Source organism: Microcebus murinus, chromosome 10 (genome assembly GCF_040939455.1).
Source record: "Microcebus murinus isolate Inina chromosome 10, M.murinus_Inina_mat1.0, whole genome shotgun sequence".
Classification (NCBI taxonomy): Eukaryota; Metazoa; Chordata; class Mammalia; order Primates; family Cheirogaleidae; genus Microcebus; species Microcebus murinus.
The window spans coordinates 50,377,192-50,390,833 of NC_134113.1; the positions used below are offsets into that span (position 1 = coordinate 50,377,192).

The 13,642-nt window shown below is 36.0% G+C and overlaps 1 protein-coding gene across 3 annotated transcripts in view; it reads right to left on the minus strand.

Annotated features, from left to right (window-relative positions):
• The window catches only part of NELL2 (neural EGFL like 2), a 346,799-nt gene that overhangs the window by 96,693 nt on the left and 236,464 nt on the right, over positions 1-13,642 (minus strand). For all 3 annotated transcript variants that reach the window (XM_076007197.1, XM_012747980.3, XM_012748043.2), the window contains 2 exons: positions 4,780-4,902; positions 1,256-1,351 (listed from right to left, as the gene is read on the minus strand). In XM_076007197.1, coding sequence (XP_075863312.1) covers positions 1,256-1,351; positions 4,780-4,902 — 219 coding nt within the window. The remainder of the gene's footprint in view (positions 1-1,255; positions 1,352-4,779; positions 4,903-13,642) is intronic.

Here is a 13,642-nt window from a genome sequence, read left to right on the forward strand (position 1 = left end):
ATTGCATTCGCAGTGCCTGATTTTGATCTAGTAAATCCTATTATAGTTAATTACCAAAAATCTGTATTTTAACAAGTTAACAGGCTCTATAGGTGATTCATATGCACGATAAATTTAGGGAGCCACTGATTTAAGAAATAATTCCCTTAGGAGCCCCACATATCAAAGATAGTCACTATGTATTTTCCATTAGATACTTTTGAAATCAATTAGTCACTGAAGTTTGAAGAATACCACTTAGAGGTACTAGTAGAAAGCGATGATGATCTAGTGATGCAAGCCCTTTTGCGAGCATCCTTCCGTGCAGTGGCAGTATCTAGTCAGTAAAATGTTCACTTCCCAAATGGAGCAGAACATTTTCTGTCTCGCATTCTGATAAGTTAGTGTTTTTATTAAACCAGATGACTCTGCAAGTGGAATAGAAGCACAGAATGCACTGCATTGAGATTTATGAAAAGCAATATGAAATGGCAACTGTCTGTCACCAGTGGCACCAGCTTTCTCTTAGGGGAAATAACCAGACTTTCTGAGGCCGTCTGCTATTGGAAGCTACTTAACCAAAAGCAACCAAAACTACAACTGCCATTATTTTCATTAGGACCTCATACTCAAAACACACTTTTTATTCCCAAGGTCTGCTTTTCATCTGACAAAACATTTTACTTTGGGGTCATAAGTTATATACAGATTAAAAACTATTTTTAAAGTTTCTAGTATTATGATCCATCAGAAAGAATAATTTCAGAATAGACTTGGATGAAGAATAATTAAAGAGCAGAAAACTTTAAATAATTTCTAAATAAGCAACAAGGAATGAATACTGAATGGTTCAGATAAAAATTTATTAAAAATTAACAACTGTGGATGCAGGAGGTAGTGTGTTCTAGGCACTGAGTTGGCCATAGCTTCAACTATATGCTTTAACGCAGTCATATAAATTCCAGTAAAAATGGGCTCCAAATGAGTGAAATGAATTATGAAGTCATGAAATCCTGCGTAAATCCACACATCCTTCTGAAAAACTTCAATATGCATCTTGTTATAACAGATGCAAAACCTTTTTAGAGTGACTTTGGGGAATCGCCCAGTCAATATGCATCACTGAAATTTCCCACCTCCTCCCTCTCAGCACTTCCTTATTAATAGCTCCATGCTTTGAGAGCCCACTTGAAAGTTGAAACATTATTTTCCTCATGGATTACTTTATGCATTGGCATAAAAATTCATTTTCTAGAAGATGAAATGATATTCTTACCTGTTTCACAGCTGGGTCCAGTGAAGCCTTGTGGGCAGGCACACACATTAGCAGCGATACAGGCTCCTCCATTCCTACAGCCATCTTTGCAAAAGGCTAAAATAATTCAGATAGATACATGATTTTAGCACTATAGAAGTAAACAGTTTAATAAACTCCAAACCCAGTTTGTCGTCATTCCCTTAGAGATACAGACATCAAATTATAAGAGCTATCATGATTTCATATTCATATAGTATTTTCCACATATGTAATAAACTTCAACAAAATTTGTAAAATAGTACTCTTCCCAATGTTCAAGAAATATTTCTCCCATAAATAAAATACTGAAAAATTTTAAACAAAAAACAATAACCTTACACAACAGAAAGTATATAAAACTCAGATTGTAGCCTATTGTAACAATCCAACTTGAAAATAAACCTAAAAATTGGCAGATATCCTAGAGGGGAAAACCACCATGTAGAGAATAAGACCAGGAAATGGGAAATGACTTAATCTCATGAGGCTCTGACCATTTTACATACTGGTCAAAGTGCTGAAATATTAGGAAAAATGCCCCATCCTTCAAAAATGTATAGGCCAGTCCTGCTGATAAGTTAACCAATAGTAAGAAAAAATGCTAGAGTGGTCTTCTGGGAGTGTCTTGCATTCCTCTGCCGAAGACAGGTCAGGGTCTAGGATCAAGGGCAAAGACACTGCATATCAGAGTGGGTTTAGGAGTGAGGAAAAAAGATTTTCTGTGAGTAGGAAAAGGAACCAGGGTCTGAAACACTGTAAGGGTGATCTTTTGAGATGTGCTGCCTTCAAAGAAGCACACAAGAAAAGGAGAGAAAAATAAGACAGGTGAGCAAAACAAGAGGTGAATAAAACAAGAGGAGGAGACTGAGCTTCCTTAGAAGCTTCTATTTCAACTTCAGCTTATTCTTTGGCTCTGTAAGACTAAAGGGCTGCTTTCTCAGCCTGACAAGGTCCGTCATGAATGAATTAGACCAGCTTGTTCTAGGCATTGGGGCAAAAGTTTTTTCTCTAGTTTTCTTTTATGTGCTTCCTCTACTTAGGCAGAATAGACTTTCTGAGAGTGATAAAATAGAAATCTGAAATTCTAGTGCCAAGTTAAAAAGATGGGCCCAAAAAGGTCATTTGGTTTCTTTGGTTTAAGTCCTAAATTATTTGGCTCTTCATCCTAGGCAAAACAAATACAAAAGCAATATAGCTCAGCAAGGATTTGCAAAGGAATTTAGAATTTAAAGGCCATAAGTCATAAAGGATACATCCACCAGACCATGTGCATATTTTCCTTGGAGTAATTTTCTAGGTTGCAGTCTGTTGATACAGTACAGAATTCAATGATTCAGATCCTACATCTAAACTATTTATCTCTCAGCTTTTTCTAGTCCCATCAGAGATATACACAGGAACTTGAGAGTCTTTATTAAGGGAATCTATAGTCCTAACTTCAAGAAGGAATTTATAGATCCTTGACGTTTCTCCTTTCTTCAATATAAGAATTATCTGTCTGCATCCACTCATGATTTTAAGAGTTCTTTTCCCTACAAACTTTATTCTTCATGTTAAATAGAAATCAAAATAAAGTAGAAATAAGAGAGAAGCTGTAAGACTCCTTAAGAGAGAAATAAGAGAGAAGCTGTAAGACTCATTTGGGAGATAAAAGTTTAAGCCCAAACTCTCAGAACACCACGTACTTTAGAGGAAGTCCTAAAGGTTGAGTTGTACAGTGCTCCCTGCTTATCCACAGGGCGTATGTTCCAAGACCCCAGAGGATGCCTACAACCATGGATAGTACAGAACCCTATATATACTATGTTTTTTCCTATAGATACATACTATGATAAAGTTTAATTATAAATTAGGTACAGTAAGAGATTAACAACAATATCTAATAATAAAATACAATAATTATAACAACATGCCAGCAACACTACTGTTGTGCTTTCGGGCCATTAGTAATTAAAATAAGGGTTCCTTGAATCTGAGCACTGTGACACGATGACAGTTGGTCTGATAACCAAGAAGGCTACAAAGTGATTAATGGGAAGGTAGCGTAGACAGCATGGGTCTTTGACAAAAGGATGAATCACGAATGATGTGGAATTTAAAACTTATGAATCATTTATTTCTGGAATTTTCCATTTAATATTTTCAGACCACAGTTGACCATGGGTAACTAAAACCATCAAAGTGAAACTGCAGACAAAGAAGGACAACTGCACTACACTGTAGACTCTAAAAGTCTGGCTTTTATCAGGATTTGTCTAGTGTTTTCGAGCAAACATTTGTGGGATTTAAACCCCACATGAGAAAGCCTTCAACACAATGTCCAATGCTAAAGATTTCCATTGTGTTTTGAAAACCAGAATAATCTTCTGGCCCACTCATATCTAGCTCCAGTGCAATGTTGCAGACCAGGCCTTTAAGGCCCCTGCTCATGAGGGGTTAACAAAACCCTGCTCACTGGGTTAACAAAACTTCCTTGCTTTTTCCTTCCTCCCACATACATGGTATTGTAGCAAATTGATTTCAGTGAACTCTGAGATAAAGAACACAGTATATTTAAGGAATGGGTGGTTTTGAAGCTTGAAATGCCTAAATTGGACAAGTCACATGACATAATAAGGAATATAAACTTTATCCTATGGGAGTTGGTAGAGTTTCCAAAATGGTCCTTTATTTCCTTGTGAAATAGGAGGTAAGATCATCTGATGAAGGAAAAGAGGACAGCGGTGGAAAAGTGAGTTAATGGAACGTGATGAAATACAGTTGGATTATTCTCTGATGGAAATGAAAATCTGAGCTCAACAAGACATTTAAAAGAATTATCAATTGGCATTGACAAACCAGCTAAAATGGGAAACTACAAGACATAGAGACGCAACATGCACAGCTAATTTATCTTGTACATTAGTGTCCGACAGCTCACAAGAGAGCAGAGAACAGACTGACCCCAAATGAAGGTATTTCATGGTGGATTATGGCAGCATAATAAATGGGTTGATGGTGCTGTCATAAAAATAGCTGTCATGATATACACATGTTTGGGCTCAAAAAGAAACATCTGAACCTGGGAGAACTGGTAAACTGGATGCAAAGGAAGGTTCAAAGAGATTAAAGATCAAGAGTCATAGATAAAACAGAATGAAGAAATTGGAAGGAGAGGAACTTGGGATTAGGCAATAAAATGTTGAATTGTATTGCCTAAAATGTTTAAGATTTCAAAGATGGGGCAGTTCTGGACAAAAATGCCCAGGATGTGGTCGTGGGTATGGTTTGCTAGAAAGGAGTAGAGATGAAAACCACTGTGGCTGAGGCCAAGGACAAAGGTATGGGCCACTCAAACACTGAAGTGACCCAGGAGGATGGCAAGACATGAGAGGAAGGCTCTCAGCCACATGACAAAACTCTCAGTGACCTTTGGGGAGGACCCAGAAGCTATATAACAGGATACAAAGTAGATTGATTGCATTAGACATAATGGAAGAGGTGTTGGTATTTAAACCTTTTACCTTTGCATGTGGTTCCATTGCCCGTATAGCCTGGCTTGCAAACACAGTTGTGTCCTCCGACGGTGTTAAAGCATAAAGCATTTTCATCACAGTTGTGTTGATTTGTGATGCACTCATCATGTTCTGAAATGAGGAATGCAATTTTGTTACTCAAAGATATATTTTCAAAGACACTATATTTTAAACTGAACCTGCATCTTGGTTATTGCATGGCAATTCTTTCAACCACAGACATAATAAATTATAAATTAAAGACGACCCCGGATTTCGAAGTACTGTATACTCCTCATGAAGTACATACATAGTTTACACGTCTACAAACACTGAATACAAAAGGATTTGGACAATGGTTGAAAGGAAGAGAAGCAGAAGAAAGGCAAGGATAGGGATTAATACTCTGAAGTAGGTTCCAAAGTCAGCTGTATACAGTCTCTGTGGTTAATACTTGGGGAGTTATTCTCATGAAATAAATCTGCCACTTAACTCTTCCCTGTAGCATGTAAGTGGTGACAGGAAAGGGTGTGAAATTGTATTGCTCCGTGAGTCATGACCTGCAGGATAATGGCGTTGAAGTTCTAAGAGTTACGTGCCTGCAGTTAACACTAGCATCCAGGTTTGCAGGCATAAAGATACTTATGCAAACTGTTGGGGGAATATTTGACCTCCTTAAGTTCCCTCCCTCTGCAAAGAAAGTATCACACATCTATTAAATAAGATAAACTTGCTTTTATAATATGTGCAAATACAAACTTTAAAATATGTAATCAACATGATACTTCTTTTAGCTGCTTGGAACTTGATACTTTTGAAAGCACTGACTTATTTGACCCTCCCAGCACCCTTGTGAGAGAGGCAGAACTGATACCATTATCACCATTTTAAAGATGAGTCAATGGTGGCTCAGAGCATTTAAGTAGCCTGCCTAAGTTCACAAGAATATTAGGTAACTTCAGAATTCTAGCTCAGTGCTCAGCAAAAATGTAAATGTAAGGAATGAAATACAGTGAATATGAGAAAGCAAACATCTAACATCAAAATCAAGAAGAAGAGGAAATGAAATATGCAAGGAAATGCATACAAATTATTATAGTTCAGCCATCTAAAATACCTACAGTTGCACTACTTATTACTTGGTCTCTTACATAAATATTGTTTAGGCCTAAAATTAAATATATATTTTAATGACTTACATTGATTGAACTATTAATTCCATATGATGTAAATCATGAAAGCTAAAAGAAATGTTTGCTTTTCATTTTAGAATTCTTTGTATTCCAGACATTATAATGGTAATATATCTAACTTTGAAAAAAATTGTCTTTGGCATATACAGTGGAAGTTAGACTAAAATCACTTAATTCAACTACTAAAATATAATACGCTGTATTTTTAAAAAATAAAGATTAACATTTTGCTTAAAAAGTTTGTCTCATGCTATATAAGCACAAAGTTGTGATATGTTTAACTAGACCCTGTAATAAAATTCTTAGAGATTATTCCCAATAACCCTTCAGAGGATAGAAAGACTTCAATCACTATGGTATTAGAACTGCTTGAATGGATATCTTATTTTCCAAATTCCTGGCTAAGTAACACAAAATTGTGAAAAATTCCACCCTTATTATCTAGTATCAGAACATTTCATAGTTTTTATAAATCCATGCATATTATTGGTAGTTTAAAAAATAGCTGGATTACACACAGGTTTCCTAATTGGGGCTACCCTGGACCACCATCAAACTTCAGAGGGCCTAGAATAGGCAGCCCACCTACCTCTTGGTTCTTCTGCCTGAAGCAAAATAAATCTACTCTCTGAAGTCTGCACCTGCTGCCAATTTTCTTCCCAGTGCAAGTCAAAGTGCTGCAGCTAATCTATAAATCTCTGTATGGACAGCCGTAGGCCCTTTAAAGACAGCTGCTGATTGATTTGATGCTGTTTTAATCCCTGCCTTGGTTGTCTTCTTAATTAGACCACACTCACTGGGTAGAGGAAGGGCCTAACAAGATTCAGTTTAGCACCCAGTACGATAATGTTCAATAAACAAATAATTACACAACCTGGAACCTTGTTTCCTCTGTTGTCATTTAACTCTCATGGTTAGTGAAATGAGTAAGTGTGCTCCCAAGCAACTCACAGGTAAAGACAGTTTTAAATGTATCCGTGCCTTTACACACATTATTCCCTGGGTCTGAAGTCTCCTTACCCACAGGTTGTCCTGGAAAACTCTCACCATTTTTAAAGATCACACTAAAATGTCATGATTTATGGGAAGATACCTTAGTCTCTCCTCCTACAGAGTAGGAGCTACTGTCTATTTCCCTCAGCACTATATACAAGGCTCTGTTATTCTATTTTCTTGTAATTGTCTACTTCTCCTTGGCCCTCCATTCTTAAGCTCCACCTGGGACTGTAAATTTTTAGACAAGAATTTTGTATTGCTCTTTGTATCTCATTTCAGCATTTAAAGAATGTTTCTTGAATAAATGATGGGATGATTGTATAAATAACTGAAGCAAGATAAAAACTACTTTCTCTGCCATCATAAAAGCCAATCTAAATTTGTTCAGTTGTAAACTAGATGCCAAGTGGAGAGCTATTAAATATTAAAAAACTGAGCTGTGTTTTACATTGTTTTCACCATAGTGTTGTTTTATTTGATTTTGGATATTTCAAGGATGCATTAAGGTAGTAGGACATATTTTGAAAATGGAAAATATTAGTTCCTTTACAATATCACTCTAATTTTTTTCCACACTACTTAAAGTCGGTTATAGTTATACTCATAATTATCAACTAAACTGTGACCTTAGAAAAAGCCTTTAAAATGCCTCTAGTCTCATAGAAGACTTAACTTTAATTTGATAGCCCTTAACACAGAATGTAAATGAAGCAATGAGCTTCATTCTGTAAAGTCATCTCAATAAATAGTTAATTATTGCTGTCCCATATCCAGTTTTGATCAAATGTTAATTTCTTACCCTTTCTCTGACTCACACATCCCCAAGGACTCCACCATCAACTCACCAGTTCACTTCTCCATTTTAATACTTCCCTAACATTTAATACTTCCTCCAACATTTTCAAGATACAATAAGTGAAACAAAATAGGGAGGGAGATTCTCAGATAAAATTTAAATCAATACTATGTAACACAGTTTGAGAGGAGCATGTCAGGATGTAATAATGAATGAATTCCAAGGTTTATTTCACATATATTGAAAGGCAGACATTCATATCTGAAGTTCAGAATATCCAGTCCATAAGACTGAATGCTATCTTTACATCCTCATTAAAGGTTTCATTGTTCATGTGATATGACAAGCCAAGTAACAGCTGGGATTGAAACCAAAGGCACCTGTTTCTAACTCTTCTTTATCAAAAATATTAGCACATGGTTAATTTATTCATTCCTTGTGTCTATGAATTTGAAATTTAAATGAAATGGAAAGAAGAAATAAACATATAGAAAGAAAACACCATCACTCAACAGTACTAAACAGAAGTAATTTGGATGTCAATCATTACAGTACATTTCATATAGAATCCATAACCTTATAGTGATAGCTAGGAAATATTTGGCCTGTGTGCCAAAATTTCTTTGCTCTACATCTCTACATACAATGTAAAATTGATTTTATACCAGTGACAAGGGTCAATATAATAAAAAGGAAAAAAAGTAATAATAGACACAACTGGATTCACCTAAATGGAGATGTTACATATAACAATACTACTTTGCTTTCACTCATTAATCTCTAAGTTAACCTGGGTAGGTTAAGTTAGCTAATATCCTTTTAAGACTCCAACAGTGTCATCAGTCATAATAACATGCACTGGGACTTAAATTGATCTGTTTGCAGAATGAATATAATATCTAGAGACAAAATGGCCACTCTACAATTCACATAGCTTTCCTCACTATGATTGCAACACAGGCATGCAATACAATAAAGCACATGTTCTATTCAAGAATTTCAATATAATGAAAAATGCAAATCCTGCAGAAAATGTGAGTGAAGGTCATCATTTAAATATATCTACATTTAAATTCCATTAAAACACACTTTCTTCCATGTCTATTGTGTATTAGCATATTCTTGGGATAAAAAGATGATTATAAAAGTAGCTGACTTCAAAAAGTTTATAGTTTACTTGTGAATATAAAAGAAAAATACAACTTTCTTTAGTACACAGCTTCATTATGAGAAATATTAAAGAAGTAAACTCTGTTTACAGAGAGTTGTAAGAGATCAAGGGAGGAAGAAGTTGTTTCTGATTGGGTCAGGTGGGAATCCAGGAATGACTTTACAAAGAATGAAGAACTTGACATGGATATTTTTTACATATGTTGGGAGGTGGGCAGGAAGTTCAGATTCCAAATTAAGACACCATCAGTGTACTTGTTCTCTTTTGGTTTTGATCTTGAGGCTCTTACAAATTTGAATAAAACTGAATGATTTGTAATAATCATAGCTACAATTCAGTGCTTACTAAATGCCACATACTGTATAATACATATTACCTGATTTAACCCTTGTATTAATTAAGAAACATTATCATTATTTACAGAAAATTAAACTTGGCTTTTAAAGGTTAGGTGGCTTGCCTAAGATAACAGAGCTAGTAGATCGTAGATCGTAGAGTTGTGAATCACACTTGACTCCAAAATCCAGGTTACTGATTACTATGTAATAGTATCGCCTAACATATTTAATGCTTATGTTTTCCTCAATCGTTTTTTTTTTTAATCCTAGTGTTCTTTGCAATTATCCAGAGGTTTTTAAATGTTTACACAATTTAATATCTTTTTGTTGTATGTGGAGTCTTCTTTTGCTTCACGATTGGGAAGTTATCATCTCTTTATTTTATTTTCTACTATTTTTTAACACTGGCCAAAAGGAACCTTGTTACAGTTATAGATAGAGCTTCTTAGGGCCAAGGACTGAGGTAACTTTCTGTTCATACTAAAATCCACATTTTCGCAAGGTTTAAAGAAGTTTTCTTTCTTTCTTTGTTTTTTAAAGGAAAACGCTAATATGGTCACATTCAAACCTCTGCACAACAAAGCAACCAGCTCACTGAACTTAGACTCCAGCTCTAATTCCCCCAACTTAAAAATCTCTTGAAGCTCAACATCAAATCAGTTTGGCAAATATATATCTTCAATGTCCAAGAGTCCTCTCCTCTGACACCAGTAGTCAGGCCCTAGTAACACCGTCCACTCACTGCTTCTGGAAAATCTGCTTAACATTTACCAGCAATATTCTAGATCCTTTGGCCGACATCTTTATACACTAGATTCTGCTCTTCTGCTAACAGAACATAATATACCTTCATAGCTGGCCTACTACCCTCACAGAAACTTCTCCTTTGATATATTTCTCTAGCCACAAGAAATATATTGTTGATATTGCATCTTCTACTCTTCTATCCAAACCTAGAAATATTGGAAAAACAGCAGCCATAGTAGCATACAAATATAAGTTTCACAAAGAAAGCTGCTTCATTTTCCCTGACCCAAGTGTTTCCTGGAATATAAATTTTACATGAGTAAATTCTCTTAGGATGGTGGTTGGATATGGCCCAAACATAGGCACAACCCAGCTCTGGTATTAACTATTAACTGATTATTAGAAATCTGCAAACAAGCCCCCTTAGGCTTAAGGCTAAATAAGTCTTGGAGCGAGGGAGCCAATAAAGAGGTGCAAATTAGTCTTGAGGAGCTTGTAATAACAGCCTCAAAGTGTAGGTCAGGCCTGGTGGCTCACGCCTATAATCCTGGCACTTTGGGAAGCCAAGGTGGGAGGATCACTTGAGACCAGGAGCTCATGACCAGCCTGAGCAACACAGCGAGACCCTGCCTCTACAAAAAATAGAAAAATTAGCCAGGTGTGGTGGTGCACACCTATAGTCCCAGATACTTGGAAACCTAAGGCAGGAGAATCACTTGAGCCCAGAAGTTCGAAGTTGCAGTGAACTGTGATGACACTACTGCACTCTATCTGGGCAACAGTGAAGACCCTGTCTCAAACAAACAAACAAGAAAACCCCCAAAAATTATATATTTAGAGGGATGGTTTATCTCAAAAAATACAGGGCTGCTTAGTCATTTTACTATAATATTTCTGTAGAGCAGATTGCTTGCCTGAAGCTACTAATGGTTTTTGCAGAAGCTCATCCATAAGCTTCATTCGTAAGTGTCTGACCAAAGTAAATATGTAATGATCTGCACTGATTTGTGAAGAGCATCAGAATAACCAACTCACAGATCTGCCATACCAAGACCTCTTGTTCTCCTCTAAAAAGAATGGTAACAGTTGTGCGTCCTCATATAAAATATACCATCTCTATTCTATCAAATTAAATTTTCTGAACTTGTGCACAGCTTCCTAGTACCTTCACAAGATAATTTTTCTAGTGCAGCTCTTTTCAAAATAAGTGCAAACTGAGTATAAAGAATGTTTTGTATTACATCTTAAGTTCCAGATGGTTTTGGGGTCCATAAGAAAGAAGTGGAACTCCTTCCTTCCTTCTCCCTCCCTCCCTTCATTCTCTTCATAGATACTTAGCAGTCTGGTATATGAAGATATTGTTTTATATAATTCATTAGGTAATTTAAAATGTCCTTGATCAACTGTAATGTACTAGAACCCTAACTAAATTTAAAAGATAAAGTAGAAAAAAGTGAGAAAATTATGTACTATTTTAATGAGCAATAGTAGGGAGGCCGTGTGATATAATACATATTCTAATCTGTAGACAGGGTTGATTTTAGATGTCATTTTATCCTAGTTCTGTGGCCTTGAGAAAGTCAGTTACACTTTCTAAGTTTAAAATGAAGAAATTAATACCTATATCAGAGAGCTGTTGTGAAGAATAAACTTAAAGGATAAATGTAAAGACCCTGGCAAATGATACTCAAATATTAGTTACTTATCTACTTCAGTGTGAAAATTTTATTGCCTTCATTAGCTAGATAATATTCTCTCTTCTCCATTTAATTTTAATTCTGTGGAGAAAATCTAAACGTCCCACAGAGTTTGCTCTCTTCATAATCTTCTCTGAAATCAAATACATTTAGACATTTTTCTGATTTCGAAAATGCCACTACTTTCCATGGTTACATGAAGGGCAAAAAGCCTGCTATCCTACTGACCAATGGCTCTTCATTTTGTTTCTTATAATTACCCCATTTACTCACTTGGTACTATAGAAAAAAAGTTTATTTACTGTCCTTTTAACAGAAATATATTTCATTTTAACAGAAATCTACTTTAACGCTATTAAAGTTACTGCATGAAATCATACTTTAAACTTGCTCAATGCCCATATCAGTGGCAAACCCTCTAAAACTCATTTTTAACACCCAAGCATTTTTTATTCATTATTCAAGTTTCTTGTTCACTGACCACACCAATTCAATACTGACTTCTTGTTATTCTTCAGTTTGCTTGGCAACTAGGAATCTGTTCAGATTTCCTTCTGTTGACATGCTTGGTTTATTTTCTTCTAATCTTTTCACTGGTGTGCTCAGCCTCCTTTCCTAATCCTTATTTGATCAAGAATCTTAACAACCAAAGCACACTCAAATTTCCACCCTACCCTTACAGTAATTTCACAAGGTAACCCAAATTCTGATTTTATGGAAAAAAAGAGGTTTTGTTTCATTTTGTGTTTCATGAAATAAGCTTTGCCTGAACACATTGTAAGACAACAAAAGTCTTGTAACTATCAGCCAGATCATTTACATTTGTTTTCTCAACACATGATGTTGATGTTTCTGTGATGGGTCCTTGTGTTCTGGAGAATACAAAGATGCATAGTCTGAATTTAGGACCTCAAGGAAGTTTTGAACTATTAGACGATTGATAATATGAATAGATAACAACTATGCTATATTGTAGATCCTTTGTGCTATAAAAATAATAGTAACAATGACAGTAGCTAATACTTAAGTGCTTATTATATGCTATAAAGCAACAGTGATCCCCAATCCTTTTGGCAAAAGGTTTCATAGAAGACAATTTTTCCACAGGCAAGGAGTTGGGGGGGGTGTTTTGGGGGAAGGGGGAGCTCAAATGGTGATATCTGGCCCTGTTTTCTTAACAGGCCATAGATCGGTACCAGGCAGTGGCCTGGGTGTTGGGGACTGCAGCTATAAAGCACTGGGCTAAGTGTTTTATATACATTATCCCCTTTTAGTCTTCACAAAAGCCTCTTCAGGTAGGTACTATTATTATTCTTATTTTACAAGTGAGAATACAGAGCTTTCTTAGAGCAATTAGTATCTTCTCCAACATCATGTAGCTAGGATGTAGGAAGCGACAAGGCCAGATATCATCTTCAGTGTTTTAAAAAACTATAACCTATAATGAAAGATGAGGCTTAAAGAGCTCATGAGGCTTAAAGAGCTCAAAGAGATGAGGACTGACTGAAGGGTCTGGGAAAGCATTAGGTAGGCAAGAGGCCAAACAGGTGGGTCTTGAAAGATAGGGAGGGTTTTAACAGAAAAGAGTAAGGATTGGAAAGAGCACTATACCTACACGTGGAGAAAGCACAGGTGCAGAAGATAAAAGCATGGGGTATAATAGGGCCATCAAGTGCTTAAGCTGGCAGATGGTGATGATTCAAAGGGAATAGTAAGGAGGAGGTGTTGGTAGGATCCATCATGCAACATGATTTCATTTGGTAAGCAATAAATAGCCACTTCCAGCTGTAGAGAAAAGGTGGCATGAAAAAATTCGAGTTGATTTTTAAGAAAATCAATCTGATAGTAATGTGTAGATGAGGAGAGCCTCACTTCCCTTGACCAAGTGGGCTTCTCATTTTAGAAAGTTAGCATCGCCTTCTCTTTTTAATCCC